A 22,385-nucleotide genomic window follows, 5' to 3' on the forward strand; every position below is an offset into this window, starting at 1 on the left:
CTGTTTTTCTGTAACCTTTTCAAAATCTGTGCTAGATGACTTGCAATGTGCCAGTTAACAGGCCACAGATAGTGAATCTGGCATAAAGGGCAGCTTGTATCTGTTGCTTTGCTTTCTAAGAACATATTCTGTTAAAATTCTGCGTGTTACATTTGCTGCTGGTATGCAGAAATAATAGTGGGGAAACTGTTTTTAAAAAGGTGTTTGACTTGTTTGTTTGAAAGCTTATGACTTGAAGATTCCTTGTGTATATGTTGTCCTTAAGCTTTTTTCACACATTGTCCTGAAAATCTGGAATAAGCATACTGATTTTCCTTTCCAGTATGGTTCTGGTTGGAATTTAAATGTGGAACCCATGTGGTTTTAACTGTGGTATTGTTAACTGTGTTATTGCTCTACCACAGTAGAGCAGAGATCATAATAGTAAGTTAATTAACTGCTAAATTGTAAATTTACCACCATATTAATACACCAGAATAGTACCATCAGATACTTAGTTTTTCTTTAAAAGCGACTTCTTTTTATTTAATCTTTGATTTCAGGAATTCAACCTCAGCTTGTTAGCACCTTGTTTAAGCCTTGGCATGAATGAAATCTCAAGGGACCAGAAGAGTAACCTCTTTGAAACAGCTCGGAGGGTAACTCTGGATCATGTGTCTTCTGCTGTACAAAACCTTCCTGCCAACCACCAGGTTTTTCAGCCACTATTGCCAACTGAGCCAGCAGCCTACTGGAAAAAACTAAGTGATATCTTTGGTAATAGAAATAATGATCTTTTTAAAATTTATTCTCTCTTCTGCAAAGATACTTTACTGATGTGTTGTGAATACATGAACTTGCTATTTAACAATATCCAAGATATCTGGCATAAAAGCGCTTATGAAATAATTCTGAAAAGCATTTATTGAAGGGAAAAAATTCCAACTGCTAGATTTCATCCAGTCTTATTTTATAGGAGATGAGGGGATGTATCAGTCTATGATGACACTTTGTCGTGCACTGGCTCAGTATTTGTTGTTACTCTCAAAACTACCAGTTGGTCTCCGTGTTCCTCCGGACAAAGAGGATGATATCCTGAAATTCGTAGTGATGTCAATAGAGGTAAGAAACTACAGCATAACTGAAGATGTGATGAAATGTTGGGAGAGGGAATAACTTTGTCTTAAACTGATCACCACTGAGTAACTTTTCATCTGGGCAATGTTTTTTTCTTAACTGTAGAAGTTTCTTCACTGGGTTTTGAGCCGTGCTAGTAAATCACATTTGGCTTATGGGACAAGAGCAGCTTTTTACAAGGAGAGGTTGATTGAATGATGGAATGATCTTGGCATTTGGGAGAATGGGCTGTGCACTGACATTTGGGACACAGAATAAGCAGTATATAAATGGTTATAATTGTCTTGTACTTAAATTCTGTTCTCTCGTGAAAAAAATCCATACTACTTGCTAATAAAACTTGACATTTTGCTGAATTAACAAAATATTACCTTTGGTAGAAGTTGTTCTGTTGTGAGAATTTGCTGTTAACGGGAAACTTCTTTTTTTACACAGGCACTGTCATGGCATTTAATGCATGACCAGATTCCATTAAGTGTAGATCTTCAGGCTGGTCTGGATTGTTGCTGTCTGACACTACAGCAGCCTGGTCTCTGGAACCTGCTGTCTTCTGCAGCCCATGTGACATATGCTTGCTCCTTAATTAATTGCATTAGATTTATCATAGAAGCAGGTGAGTGAAGTTTGAACAGCCAGGAGAAAATTTTGTTAATAAATTGTCAGTCATGACTATCAAATGCTGGGTGAGGATCTGGAATGTTTCTTTTGAGTCCTTATTAATTATTTGTTTGAAAAATTTATTTTTTACTACTTTAATTTCTCGTTTAAAATTTTGTTTTTGCTTTTGAACTTGGCAGATGCCTTGGATATGTTAAACATTTGATTACTATGTGGTGTTGATTAGAAAAATGGAATATGAAGTATGCAATAGCTGTATCTTTCAAATATTTTTCTCAAATTCAGTTGCTGTGGAACCTGGTAATCAACTTCTTAGTCCTGAAAGAAAGAAGAATACTTCAAAACCTTTAAGCGATGGTGAAGCTGATTCAAATGTACCAAGTAAGTAAATGGTGAATTCCACTCTACCTTAAACTTTCACTGAAGAAATATTTGAAGGTACCCTTTCCATTACTATTATTGTTAACAGTGAGAGTTCATCTGAGACCTTACTTGTATTTGATAAATGTCTATTAAATACAGGTTGATGTATTTTTGACAGGTACAGTTGCTTTTTGCTGAAAGTTAAGCATTAATGCATATTTTTCTTTTGGGGGATTGTTAGCTGTGCTGCATACTGCAGACTGAGGCTTTTAGAGTGTTGTGGGATCTTAAAATTTCATGTGGGAGAGGTAGAATTGTTAGTATTTCTTCTGAAGAATGGCAGATAAATTATCTGCCCTTCTACAGCTTGGGAGCAACTATGTTGAGGTGAAGGTCAGGTGTTCTCCATATCCAACTGTGCTGCTGCAGTAAGATAGCACTTCCATCTGGAGAAATTACCTGGTCCTCAGGTTTAACACAGAGCCAGCTTCGAGTCTGTTCTCTCATAAAACAGATTACTTTGGTCACTTGAAATTCACACCAATACTCTATTCAGTGTGGCCTGTTCTTGCTGCCAGATCTCAGGTGCTGGTGATCTCCAGCCCTGAGACTGGCAAACAATGCAGGCCACTGCAGGGAGGGTTAGAGGAGTACTCATCAACTGGCTGAAATATTCTAGAATATTCCTTTGTATGTGTCATGATTGTGGTTTTGTTCTTTTTAGTTGACATACTCTTTTGTTAAGAATTCTTTGGTTTTCTGTCTTTTTAGAAGAATTATGTGTCTTTTGAATAGATTCATAAAACTGAATTTCTTTTTCTCTCTACAAAGAAACCAAGCACATTACTGCAGCGTGTGAAATGATAGCTGAGATGGTGGAATGCTTGCAGACTGTCTTGTCACTGGGGCATAAAAGAAACAGCAGTATCCCTGCCTTTCTTACTCCTGTCCTCAAGAACATCATCATCAGTTTAGCAAGGCTGCCTCTAGTGAACAGTTACACAAGAGTACCTCCCTTGGTATGTTTATGATGCTTTGTTTTCAGGACTTTCAAAGTTATTGAAAAACTTTTTGAAAACCAAGCATGGTGCTGCATCTCAAGTTCTGCATCAGTAGGACTTCAACCTTAAGTTAGTTTGACCAACCAGTTTGCCTTTTTGAACACTGAGTAGCAACGTTATAAAGATATCAAATAAGAGTTCACATTGGATTCACAGATTTGATTAGCAGGGAGTGTAGATGCTCCTTACCTTCTTGGGTGAAAAAATATCTAGCTGGTAGTTTAAGAAAGAAAGAGCAAGAAGTGGATGCTTTGTTAGGGCTTTTATTTCACACTGCTTGGTGGGATTGCTTAACCTGGAAGAAGTGCAAAACCTCCACTAATACCTTCTTTAACACACAACATTTTCTGTCATGCTAAGCACCACAATACTGCAATGGTGCTGAGGTGTCTGAATTAATTCAGGTATTTGTGTGTGGTGCTATACCATGTATTCCATGCAGATACTTTGGGAGTGGTATTACCATTCTTTCCTAATTCATCTTGGGTCTTTTGGCTTGTGTAACGTGGATTTGAGAACATCTTGTGATCACCTCCATGTATTGTTAGTATTGTGAAATGATTTTGTTTCAATAAACTTCAAAACCATTACCAGAAACATGCTTATTAGGGAGAGCAAAAGGGGGTTTCCTGACGTGTGCAAGGCCATTTCTCAGGCCTTTCTCTGTTTCTGAAGGGATGTCAAAAAGATATTTTTTTTGATTGAGACTTTTTTGCCCACTCTCTGGGCACCCAGTATCTGTCCTTTCTCAGGTGTCAGTAGTATGTGAACTATTTTCCCTGAATTCCCTTTCAGCATAATTTCTGCACAATCGAGGACTCACCTGGCATTTAAATTCTAAACTGAAATATGTGACAGGAGCTTATTACTTTTATGTCCCAGCTTAGGCCATAAGACTGAGTAGTTAATTAACTGTGAGAAATAAGCTGAAAACCCCCCTAAAATTAAAAATACAGTGTAAAGTGTATAAAAGCTGTGTTAAATGTTCAAACTTTCTCAAAGCTTTTTTGTATTTGGAGAATTACTTTATTTACTGATGTCATGTTGCTTTTGAATGGTGCTTATATATTTAGAGCTCTCATGTAAATACTGTATCTGGTTTGGATAATTAAACTTTTCTTATATTTCTTCAGGTGTGGAAACTAGGCTGGTCACCAAAGCCTGCAGGTGACTTTGGCACAGTTTTTCCTGAAATCCCAGTAGAATTCCTTCAAGAAAAAGAAATCTTTAAGGAGTTCATCTATCGCATTAATACACTTGGTATGTACAAAATTAAAAATTAATACACTTGGTTCTTAGTGGGCATTTACCTGTGTTGTGAAGCTCCTGAATAACTGTATCTAGTACTGGTTTGCTTACTTTTGTTGCTTTTGTGGGAGACAGATACTGTATTTCAAAGCAGTTTAGTAATTGTGCTGCAGTAATTCCTACATATTGGTCAGTGCAGAGAATAAATTATAGAAATAAAGGCAAAAACGAGTCCAACTTCGGGAGATAATTTTCATGTGCTCTTGCAGAATGGCCACTTGTTTTCTCGAGCATGCACTTGACAGTATGTTCGAGACCATTTTTCTTCCCTCCACGTTTTTTCTATTAATATAAATAGAATTTAGTATATAAATGGAACTTAGTGCCAAACTCTCAACATTTAAAATGAGATGATGTCACTTGAAAGCTTCTGGATATGTTAAGGTTTGCTGAACGAGAGCAGTATGGCTTAAAAGTTCAAGCCTTTGTCAACAGATGGACTGTCAAGGGTAATGCTTCAAATTTTCCACATGCTTACAGAAAGTCTTTGTGGTTGCAAAAACCACCAAGAGGGTCCATCTATTCATCCCTCCCCCAATCTATGGGTTAATATTTTGATGACTTGGGATGTAGCACTTTGATCACTGCAGTGTCTAAGATACCATTCTCATTTTTGATTCTGTATAGATGTCACTGCTATAAAGTGCAAGGTATTATTCAGAAACCCTCTGCAGTCTTTTATAGGTAAAAGTATGGTTGGGAAAACTTTAAAAAGTGCTTGAATTTTAATGGACTGTTTCTAGGCAACTTGGTCATTTTGCTTTTAGGGCATGAAGATTCCTTGGATTGTTATGGGTTTCTCCATGGCTTTGTTTTCTGTGAGAATTGGCCAAGTTTCTGAATTATTTTTTGTGTTGTGAAAACCTGATAGATCTCAATGCTTTGAAAATTGGACAATCAAAGTAATATTTAAATGTCTATAAGCAATTACCCGAACAGGACCTTTTAAATAATAGTAATAATGTGCAGAACTCCCTTCTGTCCCATTGCAAAAATGCCAAACCCAATAGGAAATGGTATAAAACTAAATCTATGGAAATGATGTACCACCTTTTTCATGCTGTTCCACATTTACATTTGTAAATTACCATTTACATTTGTACTGACATAAATGGCCATCTCTGGGTGTTTCCACAGGATGGATCAGCCGCACTCAGTTTGAAGAAACTTGGGCTACTTTGCTTGGTGTGCTCGTAACTCAGCCTATTGTAATGGACCAAGAGGAGAACCAGCAAGAGGTAATGTCATTCACTGAGTTTTTAAAATTAAATTTTACTTCAACTGAGAACAGCGTTTCTACTGATAAAACTGTAGAGCAGAAAAGAAGTGACTGAAACAAAGACATTTTTCTCTGTTCTGTATTTCCTTCTGTTCATATCCCTGTGAGTTCAGACACATCCATCTTATGGCTTAAAGCGTCTGCAAGCATGTAAATAGTATGGAAAAAAGAAATAAGCAGTTTCAACTCTGAATTAGTACTTCACTTAACACAGTTCAAAGTTTGCTTGATTAGGTATTTGGCTTTGGGCAGAAAAGGAACTCTAAAAACTTTGAGAGAGACAATGCGTGAGAGAACTGTGCCTTTAGGAAATAGAGTAGCTAACTGCAAGTAGTATGTATTACTGTGATTACCTGTGTTATCTAATAATCAAACTTCAAGGGGAGTTTCTTTGGCAAGATTTTTTTTCTAAGATTCTTGACTAGAAATTAATTGACCTGAGATGCATGTTCATGTGTCTTGCTCCCAGTTGTAGACTGTATATCAGATATTTGGGCTTCTAACTCAAGAAAGTGTTCAAAATTCAGTGGAGGGCCTTTGGGGATCAGAGCTGAAGAAATTTAGAGCAAAATTGATGTCCAATTATACCAAAATATATGTATTTATATATTAATATACCAATTTCTATACCAAAATATTCATGTCCAAAGAAGGGCAACAAAGCTGGTGAAAAGTCTAGAGCACATGTCTTGTGGGGAGCTGGGAGTGTTTAGTTTGGAGGAGGCTGAGGGGAACCTCAATGCTCTCCACAACTACCTGAAATGAGATTGTTGTAGGGGTTTTTACGTTAAACATTTGTTACCATCTTACAGTCTCTCTTGTGGTCTGATGCTTTGTTTAACCAAGTAACTAATGGGTAGCTGCAAAGAAAGAAGCTAAACAATTGACAAGGTCCAAGATGGACATCTTGAGCTTTTAATGCCTTTGGGATAAGACAGGGTGCATGCAGAGTGGCTGATGAGATGCAAGGATGTGATGCTGCTTTGTGTGCTCTGTTTGTGTCAGGTAGGTCTCTGGATGGGAAGAAGAGTAGCTGTCAGGCTTATTAATGCTAATTGAGTGAAAGGTGACACTGATATTCAGGGCTTTCTGGAGTTTTGGGATTTTTGATTTTTTTTTGGCTTTTTTTACAATTCAAATCACAGTGAGTTCATTTTACAGGAAGATACAGAGAGGACCCAAATCAATGTTCTTGCAGTGCAAGCCATAACCTCCCTGGTGCTGAGTGCAATGACCATACCTGTTGCAGGCAATCCAGCGGTCAGCTGTTTGGAACAGCAGCCCCGCAACAAATCTTTAAAAGCTCTGGACACGAGGTATGTTTTTTTAACTTGTTTTCAAATGCATAAAATTTGTGATTAATACATAATTACAGCTGCTTAGTCAAGCTGTAGCAAAAACATGTATACTCTATTTTCTAAGCAAGAGTATATAGAGATGGATCTGTTCACATAGAATTTAGCATGGTGAACCTGCTGAGCTAAAAGACTATCTGAAAAAGATAATTTCTCATTAAAATCTAGCAAGCAGCGTGCAGAATGCATTTCTCCACACTTTTCAGTTTTAGCATCCCTGATAAGGGAAAAAAGCACAGGCACATAACATTGCAGAGTAAGCCAGTCAGACTTGCACAAAAAAGTGAAAGGAAAAATCTGCTTCAATTGATTTCTGTTGGCCTTTCAGGTTTGGGAGGAAGCTAAGTGTTATCAGGGGAATTGTTGAACAGGAAATTCAAGCAATGGTATCCAAGAGAGATAATATTGCTACTCATCACTTATACCAAGCTTGGGATCCTGTTCCATCACTTTCTCCTGCTACTACAGGTAAGTTCTTGTGTGGGGGGAAAAGGGAAGAGTGAATTTCCTTTACATGTAAGAAGTGGAAAAGATGCTCTTAGGAAAATTTATTTGAAATCCAAATTGCAGGAAATGAAGCCATTTTCACATCTACTTTGTTATGCACTTCTAAAAGAATTCACTTTATGTTTTGTTATAGGTGCTCTTATCAGCCATGAAAAGCTCTTACTGCAGATCAATACTGAACGAGAAATAGGAGATATGGATTATAAACTGGGGCAGGTTTGTTAAAAGTTCAGCTTTGAACTTGGCTTTTATTATATTTCTTCCAGTTTGTTAAAAATTAATTGTGGTATTGTTAAATGTCAGATAGAAACTAAAAGCTCTGAGTGATGCAGGGTAGGTAGATCATAACTGGGTGTCTCTTCTCAGCCAGAATACTGTGTGTTGCCTGTCATTTAAAGGAAAAATCTTAGATTTTTCTACTCTAACTAAAGGGGTGTTAAATGTGCTTCTTTGTTATTTGTTTTTCTCTGTTGTTTATGTTGCAAGGTCTCTATACACTCCATATGGTTGGGAAATAACATCACTCCACTGAGAGAAGAAGAGTGGGGTGAGGATGAAGAAGATGAGAATGATGTACCTGCTCCTTCCTCTCCACCAACCTCTCCTATAAACACCAGGTGTCTTATTTTTTTCTTGTCTTTTCTTTCCTTTGACTTATTAATTATCTTTTATCTCTTCATGTTGAGTTCAATAAGCTGGGTTTATAAATTGGATGCTGGTAAATAACGGTATTATTTCAAATCAAGTATTTTAGCAGGACCTAAGAATAGCCATTTTACCACTTGTTTATTGTGCCCTGCAGGAAGCACCGGGCTGGTGTAGATATCCATTCTTGTTCTCAGTTCTTGCTTGAGCTGTACAGTCAGTGGATATTGCCATCAAACCCTAGCAAGAGAACACCAGTCATTTTGATCAGTGAAGTGGTGCGATCAGTAAGTCTTAAATTATTTTTCAGAGTCATTATTGAGTATATGTTACCGAGTATTTGGAGCTAAGCAGCTTTTGTAAAGCATCTTTTAATGTATGGACACATTCACACACACTGAGTTTTCCTGCAGTGCTACTGTATGGACTGTACAGAAATGGAACTTGAGCAAATACAACATTATACTGATTTAAGCTCTATAAGCACCTGGATTGCATCTTCTGCTGCTACATTACAGATGCTTTGTTTTTACTTAATGATAATCAGTATTTTACTTGACTGCTTGCTAAAACAAGATTTGCTTATCCTATCCCTTTGTAAGACAATGAAGATGAAACAATAGTGCATTAGAGAATTAAACTGACTACTGAAGTGTAAAAGCAAAACTGAAGAACACAGGTGTGGAATGTGTCTTGATAGCCATTATTCACTATCATAAAAAACTTAAAATGAAACTATCCTTGCAAGAAAAGTATGTATTGAGTGTTTTGGAGTGGTTTAGTACATTGTAAATGACAATGTTTGTTTATTTCCCAGAATTACTTAGTGGATTTGATTTTGTAAACCTTTTGGAAAAAAAGAGACAATTTGGAAGTAATTGTTGTCCAAGATGAATAGTGGAATTAATTCTGCACAACAACAGCTGATAGTTATTTCAGACACTTGAGTAAATATTTACACATTTAATAGATAAATCTAGGAATCTTTTGCTCACAGTTATAACAGAAGGGAGAGTCAATTTTTGGCTGTCTGCTAATGAGCTTTTTTATATTCTGTTTTAATTTCTGTACAGCTTCTGGCAGTATCAGACTTGTTTACAGAAAGGAATCAGTTTGAGATGATGTATACAACACTGACAGAATTGAGAAAGGTGCATCCATCAGAAGATGAGATTCTTGTACAGTATTTGATACCAGCTACCTGTAAAGCTGCTGCTGTTCTGGGAATGGTAAGAAGTTCTCATGAAAGTTTATTGCAAATTCCTGAGTGTCTGGGTAACTCATCCTTAGCTTCTGCTGCAAAGTCTGGTCTGCTTGGTAAGAGTGGTTTGTCTCTAAGAATACCCCTTAGCTGATCTGCATGGCTGTCAGAGGTAATAGGATAATTATTCTGGGCTTTCAGAGACTGCAAAAACAAAGGGGGTTTGGCTTGAGATTTTTCTGAGGTTTGAGCCCAATTTAATGTGCTTTTTAGTTTGTCTCACTCAGTTCAGTTTTGCCTTTGCCCTGGACCCCTCATTTGTCACATTTCAGGCCAGAAATGAGGACTTTTGGAACAACTTTTGCTAGCTTTGTGTTGCAGGTGAATGGCTGTAATCTCCTGGGAGGCTGGGACAGTGCATTTAATGAATATGTAACCAGATAATCAGATATCCCTTTTCTTTCCCTCACTCTTCCCTACATTGCATCATTCTGTTTTTAAATGTGTAGACCAGAAGTACTTTCCAATGGACATTTCAGAGTGGAATTATTTAGGAAAAATAATTACAAATTCTTTTGGAAGGAGTTGGCATTTCTAGAAACTCTGAGACTACTACAAAGCCATTTGGGTAGTAGTGATAAGAGAAGTTTGGAAAGACTTTTGGAGCAGGGCTTCCAGTAGGTATTACAGCAGCAACTGCTCAAGGGAAGGCTGTGAAAGTGATGGCAAACATACAGAAAGTTTTACAGATCAGCTTATTCTGACTAGGCTGTAATTTCCCACTCAGTGAACTAATAGCACCTTCTTACAAGCAAAAAGCTGAATATAACAGCTTAGTAGGAGTGAAAAAAGAACCCAGTTAATTCCATCAGGAGTTACTTGTCCTGTGTTCAGTTATGTAGAAAATCCACTTAAAAAGAGCAACAAAAGAGCACACACTGTAAAAGTGTCTTGTATCTTAGATAATTCATGAATACAGGGACAAGGTGAAGCAAATAATTTCTACTAAATACTTAGATTGTAAGAAAGAGACTTTTCAGAACTAACAGTTTAGAATAGATTTTTCATATTCCAGTAAGTTGTTGTAATTTAATAACAGGGAGTGAAACATCTGATACCAGCTTGGTGTTTGCATACAAAACATAGAATTGTAGAATCATTTAGGTTGAAAAAGACCCTTAAGATCATTGAGTCCAAGTGCTGACTCTGCCAAGTCCATCACTAAACCGTGTCCAGGAGAGGTTTAGATTGGGCTTAGGCTGTTAGGAAGAATTTCTTCACTGAAAGGGTTGTCAAGCACTGGAACACAAGTGGTGGAGTCACCGTCCCTGGAAGTGTTCAAGAAACAACTCGCAAAGTGACATCAATTTCCTAGTTAATCTACACAAATCATCTCTTAACTGACTGCATTAGTCTTGTGACATTTGATTCAAAGTAGCTTTGAGCCAGGCTCTGGTTCGTGCCCTATTTTTTGCTCTTTAATTTGTTCCAAGTTATTTCCAAATGACGGGACTTGCCAGTATTTTGAACCAGTGTTGACTCCTAATGAATACTCTTGTTGGCTGTGTTAGGATAAAGCTGTGGCTGAACCAGTAAGTCGACTGCTGGAATCAACCCTGAGAAGCACCCATATGCCAAGTCGGATTGGAGCTCTGCATGGAATTCTTTATATCCTTGAGTGTGACTTGCTGGATGAGACAGCAAAGCAACTCATTCCAATTATCAGCGAGTATCTGCTCTCCAATTTGAGAGGAGTAGCACAGTAAGACTCTTTCCCCCTTCCCCCCTGGCTCCAAACTGTTGCATGTTTGTGTGACTGAAAGAGCTCTCTATTTGCAGTTGTCAGTACATTTTAGAGCAGGCTGTTGTATCAAGTAGGTTTTGGCATTTTCTTTAAAAATAACATCCAATTTTGCATTTAATTTACAGAGCAAAATGATACTTGAGGGTGAGAAAACGTAGTTCAGGCTTTTGTCTTTTTGGTAAATTGTGCTCCTTAAACCTCATTTTTCTGTCAAAAGGCATACTCGTGGAATAAGACTTGCAGGATCAGTAATGAAGTTTATTTCTCCTAAACAAGTCAGGCAATGATAACTTCTGATTATATGGCCTGACAATTTCTTGCATTGCACTGGATTTTCACGATAAGCTATGCTGTCTTACGGCATCTTGGTGATACTTTTTGGGATTTTAAAAATTGCATCAGTTTAATATGCAAAAATACTCTGTGTTTCTAGGAGTTGTTTATAGTGTCTTTGTTTGTGACCTAGGCAACTTTGATGTGACCACTGGTGTTTTTGCTTATTTACAGTTGTGTGAATATCCATAACCAACAGCACATCCTGGTAATGTGTGCAGCTGCTTTCTATTTGATCGAGAATTACCCACTTGATGTAGGGCCTGAATTCTCTGCAGGAATTATCCAGGTATGTTGTGGTGCCTCCCATCACAGGTGGTCACATAACCTGGGATCACCATTTAGCAGTCTTTTAACTTGATTACTGTGGTGTAGGTGTGCTTTTGGGCTTACCTTCATCAGTTCTTCGTAGTACCTGATGCCATTCCATCCTGGTTGCTGTGGTATGGTGCTAGAAGATGACCTAAATCCACCTCAAAACCAGGCAGTTGTGTTTTTGCTTTATTTCAGATGTGTGGAGTCATGGTGTCTGGAAGTGATGAATCAACACCATCCATTATTTATCACTGTGTCCTGAGAGGATTAGAACGACTCCTCCTTTCAGAGCAACTTTCTAGGCTGGATAGTGAATCACTGGTTAAACTGAGCGTTGACAGGGTGAATGTGCAGAGCCCCCACAGAGCGATGGCAGCCCTTGGATTGATGCTGACTTGCATGTACACAGGTAGTCACTTTTTCATACCTTTGATGTGCTGAGAGGCTGCCTTACTAACAGTGCTGATTGTTTTAATTTATTGTTGTTACCAGGAGCAAAAAAAAGATCTTATTTTAACATTCACAGTGAAATGGTAACAAATTGTTTTGGTTTAGGAAAGGAAAAAATCAGCCCCAGTCGTATGACAGATGCAAATCCTGGTGCTCCTGACAGTGAATCTGTGATCGTAGCTATGGAACGAGTGTCTGTCCTCTTTGATAGGTAAGAGGATAAAACATGTAAGTGGGGCAGTGGGAGGGAAATGATTCTGTTCATCACTGTGTGGTCACTTCTCTATTTGACAGTTCTCATATTTAATTAATGATGTTTCTCTACTTACTATTGCCCAACAGTTACACTCCTGGTATACACAGTAACACTGATGGAATTGCTGAAGGCAGCACAAATGTACAGGAATGTAAATGAAAAACAGACATGTCCTAACTGATACTGTGTGTTGCACAAACCATAATACTTCATAAATGTGTTTTCAGCTCCCTTCAGGTCAAACTCTTAAGTGCTTTTCAGGATGTCTTCTGCATAATCAAGGATATAAATCCAGTTTACAGGAAATAATCGTTCAAACCACCCTGAGTTTAAAACATTTTTCCCCTTCCCCCACCCAGGGGTTGCTCTTTCCAAGGTTGTTAAGTAATTGCAGTGGAAGGGTACAGTAAAACTTCTGTATTCACATGGAACTCATTAATGGAAACATTTCCAAACCCTTGTTTTGATCTGACAATCTCAAGCTGTCTTAAGTGAGTATAGCATGTTAGATTTTGTGTAGTAGTTTGTGGGTAATGGTTTACATTTTTTCAAGTGTTCAGTGGTTTTTCCATAAAACTGGATGAGGGTTTCACTTCTGCACTCAGTGAGAACGGAACTAGAGCAGTGCTTGAGTGCCTTTGAAAATATTACTCTGAAGAGGCAGCAAACCAAATGTGAATACTACAAGCAGAAACTAACTTTTGCAGAGAAGAATCACATGATGGTAACTTAATCTTGACATTTCAACAGATGCAGCCTTTATTAGGAAGGCTTTCCAATCAGTGTTATTTAAGCAAAATTATCTGTAAGTTGGAGTATCTTTTCCCCTCTTTATAGAGCAGCACAACTTGCTTTTCTTGTTTGGTGTTATTGGTCAATCTGACCTTGAATAAAAAATGCAAAGATGTTATGAGTCTAAATTAGTGTTCTGCTTACAGTCTTTTCTCTGATAACTAGGAGTAGTGATCTCTCTGTCCTTTTTCGTTCTCGATTGTTTTTTCAGCATTGCTATTGGTAAGTCTCACTTCTCATGCTATTTCAGACCTTCAAAAAATGTGACCATTTAAAAAAGAAGGGCAGGGAGCATAGGGGAAGGACATAAGTGTAACAACTGGCAGCTTTGACAGACCTCTTTGAGTAGTCTGTTACTAAGATTACATGAAGATTTGGCTCCATCAGTGTTGAGAACTTGCCTAACTAGAGATGCAAGTAAAATGTTCTTTCTATTGCCAATTAAACTAGAATGGAACAAGGTATGAGTACATACCTTGAATTCAGTCATAAAATATTTTCTTTTTTATTATTTTCAGGATCAGGAAGGGATTTCCTTTTGAAGCTAGAGTAGTGGCTCGGATACTTCCACAGTTCCTTGATGACTTTTTCCCCCCACAAGATGTAATGAATAAAGTTATTGGAGAATTTCTGTCCAATCAACAGCCATACCCACAATTCATGGCAACAGTAGTTTATAAGGTAGGATTGCTACATTTGTTTTTCTTCTTAAATGTTTCAGAAGATTTCAGATAACTGACAGTTCAGTCTAAGGGGCAAATACCAATTTTGTTAATGAACTCTAACAAACCAGTTGCAGTGACTGAGCTGTACGTCTGTGAGCTTTGTCTTCCAGGCAGCATGGAGGGCTAAAATAGCCACGTCACCTGGAAGCCAAAGCTCACAGCAATACAGTTCAGTCATTGATAGTGAGCAAATAAAGAGAAAATTAGTATTTCTGATCAGACTGAAGATCTGAGAGATCCATCCCAGGTCATCTGACCTTGTGAACCCAACAGTGAAACCACTGTGGGCTCAGTTGGGTTTCTGGTTTCTGTGTGTTTTGCTCTTCAGCACTTACTGGACTTGTGCATCACTGGAGAGTGCATGTGTTCACCACATTTGAGCTGTAAAAACAGCACCAGGCAAGTCTTGCACTTCTCAATGATTACTTCAGTTTGGCACATGTGTCATGAGTACAGTTCACTAATTCTTTAGACTCAGTGTTGTCTCCAGGAATCTTTTTTGTGAACCTCAAGAGTCTTGTTGCTGGAGAGGACCTTTACAAGAGAAACTAAACTTTTTCCCATGGCTTTATTCCTGTATACAATATTTTGCAGGTATTCCAGACACTGCATAGCACTGGACAGTCCTCAATGGTCCGTGACTGGGTGATGCTCTCTCTCTCTAACTTCACGCAAAGAACACCCGTGGCAATGGCAATGTGGAGTCTTTCCTGTTTTTTTGTCAGTGCTTCCACCAGTCAATGGATTTCAGCAATGTATCCTAAAAAGACTGAACGTGTGCCATTTCTGGCTAATTACAGTGATTTTGTAAAGCACATTGATAGCCTTGGAAGATAAGAGTACACAAAAAGACAGTTTTACTGCAGTTAGTAGTGGTGTATATTGCTTTGTACTGTTGGTACCTCAGGTATGAAGGGAAAAAAGGAAACTTCTGAAGAGATTAGGAGAACAAAGTTATCTAAAGCTGCTGCTTTAAGATCTGTTTCTTGTGACTGTGCAAGATGATTGGGAAAGTCCTTACGTTGAAGGACTTTTTAGAAACTTCACTGAGGTAGCACTGCTGTGACCTTTTAAAGCATTGCTTTATATTCATTCTGCAAGATAAAATATAAGTTAAAAAAAGGGAAAAAAGCAAACTCAAATTCAAGAAAATTATCCTCCATATACAAACTGTATTTTGCAAGTGTCCCCCTAGCTGTGCACTGCAGTAAGAGTGAGCATTGGCCAAAATAAATTGAAACAGCCAAAAGACATACATAGGGGGTATTAGTGCTGGGTTTATTTAAAAACAAACAAACCCCTCAAACAAACAGAAAAATAACTGTTGTGTTTCGTGACCAGATGAAAAAGTGGCCATTTGTCATGTTTGAAACTTCCTAATGACTCTCAGTCTCAGCAGTGCTCTTTGGCTCTCAGCAGTGGCTGATTGCATTGTTTGCTCCAATGGATAAAGAAAACTACCGCTAGATTGAAATGAATTTCTGGGGATTAGAAATCGCATGACGTTAATGAAGAAATTGGATTTATGTGGTAGCAGTTGAATTGCTAGATGACAGTACTTTTGCACTTGAACATCGTTGGTGTACTCAAAAATAAACCATTTTATTGCAGAACAGTGCTTAAAACTGCTACACCAGAAAATGAGCAACCTCTGTCATATTACGACCTTAACTTCCATTTCAGTCTTCCACATATTATCAGCAGAATGGGAAAATCAGAGCAAGTGGATGTTAACATCTTCTGTTTGGTGGCCATAGACTTCTACCGACATCAGATAGATGAAGAATTAGATCGGAGGGCCTTTCAGTCGGTGTTTGAGGTGGTGGCATCTCCAGGAACCCCATATCACCGCCTACTGACTTGTTTGCAAAACGTCCACAAGGTCACAGCATGTTGAACACCCTGACGTGTAGTGGAACTGCATGACTAGTGTTGGAATATGAATTATGGGGAATGCAAGATCAAGCAAATATCTGGGGTTGCGTTTGTGATACATATGGACCTGTCACTTTTACTTCCAGCACGCGTGGACAAGTGCTCTGCAGCGCTGGGAATCACCTGGGAAGTCTAGTGTAGCTCCCACTGACACCGGGCACCTGTGAGCGGGAAGAAGTATGTCAGTGTTTGTCAAGTGGTGTTTGGGACTAACCTGAGGCACACGTAGTAGATGTAAAAACGAGCAAGTACCACATGCAAGGTCGCTGGTGTTCCTCTTCTTCCAGTGTTCAGCTGAAGCCCCTGTGGTGCGGCCGGTAAGACACGGACAGACTGTTAGTGCTGCAGTCATTTGCCAACCTTGATAGTTTTATGTCCCTGTATATACTGTTGTGTAGCACAGAATAGAAATTGTTTCCTAACGTCTCTCCCAAACAAGGAAAAGAGAAAATGGCTTTTATGATTTACACCTCCAGCATGTGATTTCTCTCTCTGGACTTTCTGATGCCCAGTGGTGTATGTGTGGGTGATATAGTGCACATACGTAACCACACATTTTTCTGTTTTCTTCTCAGGATTTAAAATTTGAGTACGGTATATCAGTGAAAGAAATTTTAACTTAAATATTTCTATATTATGTACAGTATGTAAAATTGTAAGATGTGTGGTGCGTGAGCTGTGCTGTAATTGGAGATGAACAGAAGCCATGCTACTGAATGTCTTGACATCTGTATTGTCCTCATTTTTTTTTCCTTGTGCTTGAATTCATGTTTCTTTTGGAAATCCATCTTAATGTACAGATTACATCATTTTGCATCTCACTTTTTCTCCAAGTGCTTTAAAACTGGAATATGTTGACTGATTTGTCTTGAGAAACTGTACTAAGGAGGCATTCTTGTGATCCATTTTACTATAGCTTCTTTTGAATTCTTTTATTTTGAGACATAATGGTAAAAAAGAGGACTAGTTACTCTGGATTAGACACTAGATACTTAAGAAACTGCTCTTATTTGCTGCACAGCATTTTAAGAGACAAAATGGTGCAAGCTTCCCAGTAGTCAACAACTGTTTGATCTTTCCTAACTGAGACCATGGAGTCACCTGGATTCAAACTATTCTCATGTAAACAAATTTTGGGTGGCAGTTCAGAATCAGAAGGCTGCTGTGGTCTACTTGGGGACTGGCTGAAGTGTTAAATTACACAACCTCTTTTCTTACCTGTTGTATACATAATGCTTTAGACACAAACAGTACAAATATCCATGAATTTCAGGACACTACACAGGGCCAGATTTAGCTTTTACTCACCACCCAGGGAATGCCATTGATTCCTAAGCTTTACATGAGGAAATCTAGCACAGCATTTGTCTTTAGTCGTATTTGTTGTCATTCTTTCATTATAGAGAAATGATACCTTGGTTCTCAGTCAGATCCTACGTGTAACCTCTCTTCATTTCCTTATCACACCTTTTGGTGACACTTGGAAAAATGAGATAGTGTTGTCAGGAGGAGCATGTACTGTATGTATTTCTGTATATAATGTATATGTTGAAATTATACACATGTGACAACATTTAATGTATACAGATGTGTATATTTGTATTTATTAAACCTATGTATTTAAACTAATTCCAATCTAGACCAAAAATTGTTGCTTCTGCCCATAAATTGGTTACAAAGGAATTGTCCACTGGTGTCACTTCCTTTTAGAAACTGATAGAGGAAATTGATAGTGTGGGCAGTAGAAACAACTGTAGATGTTGCTGTATTTAGCTCTCTACAGATCTTACTATCTAGAGCAATTATTTCTGCCCTTAGTTGGGTTACTCTTCTTTCTCGGGCCACAGCACTGTGGTGATTTTTAAAAGAAACTGAACAGGATTTCAGAAAAAGGTTTAATAAAATAGATACTGTTTGAAAGTTTTTGAGTTATATTGGAAATTATCTTAATTCTGATAGAAGTCTAATTCCAGGCAGTGAGATATAATGCCCTGTGTTTTCATGAAGGGGTAGTATAGATCACGCTTCCCTTTTGTAACCACCAGTAATCATTTTGTACTGTAAACCCACACACCAGTCAGTTTTTGTATGATATATAGTTTAAGTGAAGATATTTTTGTAAGCTATTTTCCAAAATTTAAAATAGATTTTAATATATTTTTTAAGCATCAAGTTAGTCATATTGTCACCGTATAACAGTATATGTTGTGTTACGAAACTGTTAAATTCTTCATAATTTTAAGCTCCTCATGATGAACACAGACCAGCTGGTTATTTTACCTTGGGATCAGGGAGCTAGACCCTTTATGAAACTTTCCAAACCAGTGTGGCACTTGCCATAGAATCTTTCCAACCACTGCAGAAATACACTGAAGTCAGCATGGCTGGATGACAAACATTAGTTGTGGCAGACTCCCTTTCCTCAAATGCCCATTGCCAGCCTTAGAGCAAATGTTTGCATTACCTGTTTCAAGACAAGCTCTAGAGCTGATGCAGTCAGTTCTAACCTCACACAGATTCACTGGTAGTTATGACTTCATCTGTTTCAACCTCTCTTGGAGATTTGTCTTAGTAAATACACCTCCTGTAACGTGTCCTAAGTGTCTAAAGAGCGGCACCTCCTCAGAGGAGATTCTCTGTGACCTGAAGGGAGTGGAGCTTAAGGGTCTTCCTTGGAGTGCAAACACACTCTGGTAGTGCTTCAGTTCTAACATTTCACTGCAGCACACTTCCCTATCCACGTCCCAGATGTGCTTGCCACACCCTCATTTCTTCTGGAGTGAAATCATATTCAACAATCACTCCTGTGTGCTTTTAGTGACAAGAGGTCTGATTTTAGTGATAGAGGCAGCAGCAGCAGAACAGTGGCCACACAGAGATACCGATGTTGGATTTAAAGGGAAATAAAAATGTTGCTCGTCCCTTGAGATTTACTTAACACAAGATTTCGTTTCACAGAATGTTTTTAACTTGCTGTAGACAGAAAGCTAATTCCAAAAATCAGGCTGTTCATTTTTTCATTGAGAGCAGGGTAGAACTGCGTTTGGGCTTAAGACATACATTTGGTATTCTGGCTAAACAAAGCAAACAGCATCTTTAATGTGCTTTGCAGTGAAACTGGCTTTTTTTTGCAGCCTTACAAGATGAGAGGTATGGCAGGACAGGGAGCACGCTTGAGACAGATTAATGTTTAAAACTTCATTTACAATTCAGTTGTCAAAGAACCTACTTTACTAAATCTATAACGTGGCCCTCCTCTAAGAACACCATATGCCAGCCAACTTGTTATAAATAGTTTTTGGGTCAGCTACCCACTGGCCCATTAAATAAAGTTTGATTTGTGTTTCATTTCAGCATGCCCTTCCCTTGCACTGGGTGCAAGAGTGAGGAGTTGGAAACTACAACCCATTGTAAACCAGTTCTTATTTGCAGGATTCAAAGTTTTCTTTACTATTTATGTTCTTTTCCAGTTGAAATTGAATGTGAGTTTATTTAAATCTTTTCTGAAGTGTATACTCAGATGTCAGTTCTTGCCTAAAGCGTCTAGTAAATGACTGTGTGTTCCTTTTGCCTTGGTAGGAATGCCTTCTCAGCACCAGGACATTGCTTCTTTCTTAGCCACCAGCAGCATTCCGAAAGCACTGAGTAATGAGTGAACAGGTTCAGATCAAACGAAGGGGGGGGAACAAGTGGAATCTTTTGGGTTCAAAGTAATTTGTTGATATTTAGTAGATTTGCCTTAAGAGCATTCTGTCTCACCATTCTTCTTTTTCAGTGGCTGTTAGCTATATAGCAGATAAGGAGGTTGTGTCAAAAACACTGCAAAGACAGTTCTCCAAGAGCAGCAGACCTCGCTTGTCTTAAGATTTTGTGGAGCTGTCAGGGCTAAGCATTTATAACTTCCTAAATAAAAGAAATTTGAGGGTATAGTGAGCAATAAATATAGCAATAAGCAGTTTAATTAAATTCAGTCATTCAGGATCTTACCCTGTGGTTGAAAGGGATAGGGTGGGAGAAGATGGGGAACTGATTGAGTACATTCATTGCATAGATCAGAATTTTTCCATGTACAATCCCAGTTGAAATTTCTACTGAAGGTAGAAATCAACAAAGTGACAATGGTAGGTGCTTTGCTCTTTTAAAACAATTTTGGTTATAAGGATACAACTGATGAAAGTTATAAGAGAGCAAAGTACTTCGCTAGTTTTTAGGTAGTTTAAGGATTTTAAAGTGAAAACAAGCTGCTGTAAAAACTAGAGTAAGCAATGTAGCAAAATTTTGGGGTAATTCATTATGTTAATTTTACCTAATACTAAGATTTTGGGTGAACTCTTTGTGCATGCTAGCTAAGTATCCATTAAAAATCTTGAGAATCCCACAGTCATACCCAGGAGAGCTTCTATTGTATATCAAGTTTTAGCTGTGTTCAAGTAACTGGGTATAAATGCTGCAGAGCATTTGTGAAGCATGTGCTGCTTTTTTGTCATGTGCATTTTGTGTGAGCTTCTCATTCCCATCAGTCCGTGTGCACACACCAGCAAGTTGGAGAAACTTGACAAGGATAAGGTGACGCACCCTGTGGTGGTGTTTAATTTGAGGGCAATGATGAGCAAAAAAGCTTGGAGCCCCAGCCTGAAAAGAAATTGTACTCTAAGGAAAAGCAAAGCATATAATTTTAGATGTATGTTTAAGTTTAAAAAAAAAAAATGCTGAAAATACTGCACATTGAAAGTAAAAGAAAAAATAAAATATAACTATTACTGTAAGTGATTTTTCTCTGGTTATTTATAAGAAGGTCTTGGTGCATTCTTGCTGGAGTTTTTTCCCCAGTATCTCTTCTTTTCAGCTACTATCAAATAAGGAGCATTGTTAAGATACGCAAAAATACTTGAACTCCCTGCAAATGTAGGTACACTTCACAATCACAGTGCTCTTTGCAATTAACCAAGAACTATCACAGTTGAGCTTTGAATTGTATCTAACAGTCACGCTTGCCAAAACTTCTCTGGGATTCTAAATGAGATCAGAAAAGGCAAAATTTAAGTGTACAGCTGTATTTGTGAATGAGAGTGTATTTATCTGCAGCAGTCCCGGGGAGGGATAATGTTACACAGGAGAAGAAATGGTTTAACTTGCCGAAGCTTGGTTTCCCAGCTGTTAGGCTGCGGCTGAAAAGAAGTTTCTGGGTGGTCTTGCTGCTGAACACTGGAGGATCTCTTGCAGTACTCAACTGCTCAGAAACATCTTGTTTTGATTAACTTTGCAGCACTTGGCTGTTCTCTGGAAACTCTGGCATAAGGTTTAAAGTAGTAGCTTAATGTAGCAAGCACGTGCTGGTTTTGTCCTTAGTCAAAATAAGTTTTTTACATCTTGTTTTTCCTTGTCGGCGTCGGTAGCGAATGATCAGCCACTCTTGTCACCTTTTAGTTTAGCCGTGGAGCTGAGGAGCAGAACTGTGCTGGGGTAAGTTTCTTTGTCTACAGAGCTGAAGACTTGCTTAAATAATAAAAAGTCTTCATCTTTTTGTCACTCAGAAAAGAATACTCATTTACTTTCTGGAAATATTATCCCCAAAAATGAATCACCAGGCACGGCGAGGTGAAGCCTTGCACTTTGTAGACTAGAACTTTTTAATTTACTATAACTTTTCTGCTTTCCTCACTGCCTCTCCTGTCCTCTGTAGGTGTTGGGATTTTTCCCTTTTTTTAGTCAGTGCAGCTGTAAGAGTATTGCAGCCATCATTTGGGAATTGGCAGGGCTCCACCCCAGCTACAAGACAAAAAGCTTTGATTGCTTGTAGAACTATACCTAATTATACCATAAGTTTTGCATAACTGTTTGAAGAGATGAAAAGATTTGTAACTTGTAGGTTTGTTAAAAAGTTGGAAGTAGGAACATGAAAAAATTTATTCAATATATAGAATGGTATCTCCTGAGCCAAACCTCCTGTTCTTCTATTGCAACCGTAATTCTGCCTTAATTTTGTTTCTGATCTTTCCCATGGTTTGTACATCCAAGTATGACAGAGCAGTCCTTACCCCAGGTGCTGTTTTCATATCCTTCAAACTGCAGATGTCATGGGTAGATTTTGATCGAGTGCAACCTGATTGTTTTACCTCATGATTTACATTTTGGAGTTCTTTCAGCCAGGCCACAGTTTGGGCTCCAAGCAAAATGCATCCCTGAGGGCTGGGTTTGACCATGCACCAGATGCTTACAGAGCTGGGAGCCAGGTTAAGGCAGACCATTTAAATATAATGGTTTTGCTAATCTAGCTCATCTGGAATTACATGCATTGTAAAACTTCAAGTCAGTGTTGAAA

At 38.2% G+C, this 22,385-nt stretch overlaps 1 protein-coding gene across 3 annotated transcripts in view; it reads left to right on the forward strand.

The window, feature by feature from the left end:
* HTT (huntingtin) overlaps positions 1–20,829 on the forward strand; it is a 78,492-nt gene extending 57,663 nt beyond the window's left edge. For all 3 annotated transcript variants that reach the window (XM_050337961.1, XM_050337962.1, XM_050337963.1), the window contains 20 exons: positions 543–756; positions 956–1,101; positions 1,552–1,729; positions 2,020–2,115; positions 2,929–3,116; positions 4,292–4,418; positions 5,604–5,704; positions 6,907–7,061; positions 7,429–7,568; positions 7,741–7,823; positions 8,094–8,224; positions 8,410–8,539; positions 9,326–9,481; positions 11,025–11,215; positions 11,765–11,879; positions 12,101–12,314; positions 12,461–12,566; positions 13,922–14,084; positions 14,723–14,883; positions 15,812–20,829. In XM_050337961.1, coding sequence (XP_050193918.1) covers positions 543–756; positions 956–1,101; positions 1,552–1,729; positions 2,020–2,115; positions 2,929–3,116; positions 4,292–4,418; positions 5,604–5,704; positions 6,907–7,061; positions 7,429–7,568; positions 7,741–7,823; positions 8,094–8,224; positions 8,410–8,539; positions 9,326–9,481; positions 11,025–11,215; positions 11,765–11,879; positions 12,101–12,314; positions 12,461–12,566; positions 13,922–14,084; positions 14,723–14,883; positions 15,812–16,025 — 3,009 coding nt within the window. In that variant the 3' untranslated portion in view covers positions 16,026–20,829. The remainder of the gene's footprint in view (positions 1–542; positions 757–955; positions 1,102–1,551; positions 1,730–2,019; positions 2,116–2,928; positions 3,117–4,291; positions 4,419–5,603; positions 5,705–6,906; positions 7,062–7,428; positions 7,569–7,740; positions 7,824–8,093; positions 8,225–8,409; positions 8,540–9,325; positions 9,482–11,024; positions 11,216–11,764; positions 11,880–12,100; positions 12,315–12,460; positions 12,567–13,921; positions 14,085–14,722; positions 14,884–15,811) is intronic.
* The last annotated feature ends 1,556 nt before the right edge of the window (positions 20,830–22,385 follow it).

Source organism: Myiozetetes cayanensis, unplaced genomic scaffold (assembly GCF_022539395.1).
Source record: "Myiozetetes cayanensis isolate MyiCay16 unplaced genomic scaffold, myiCay2020 scf7, whole genome shotgun sequence".
Classification (NCBI taxonomy): domain Eukaryota; kingdom Metazoa; phylum Chordata; class Aves; order Passeriformes; family Tyrannidae; genus Myiozetetes; species Myiozetetes cayanensis.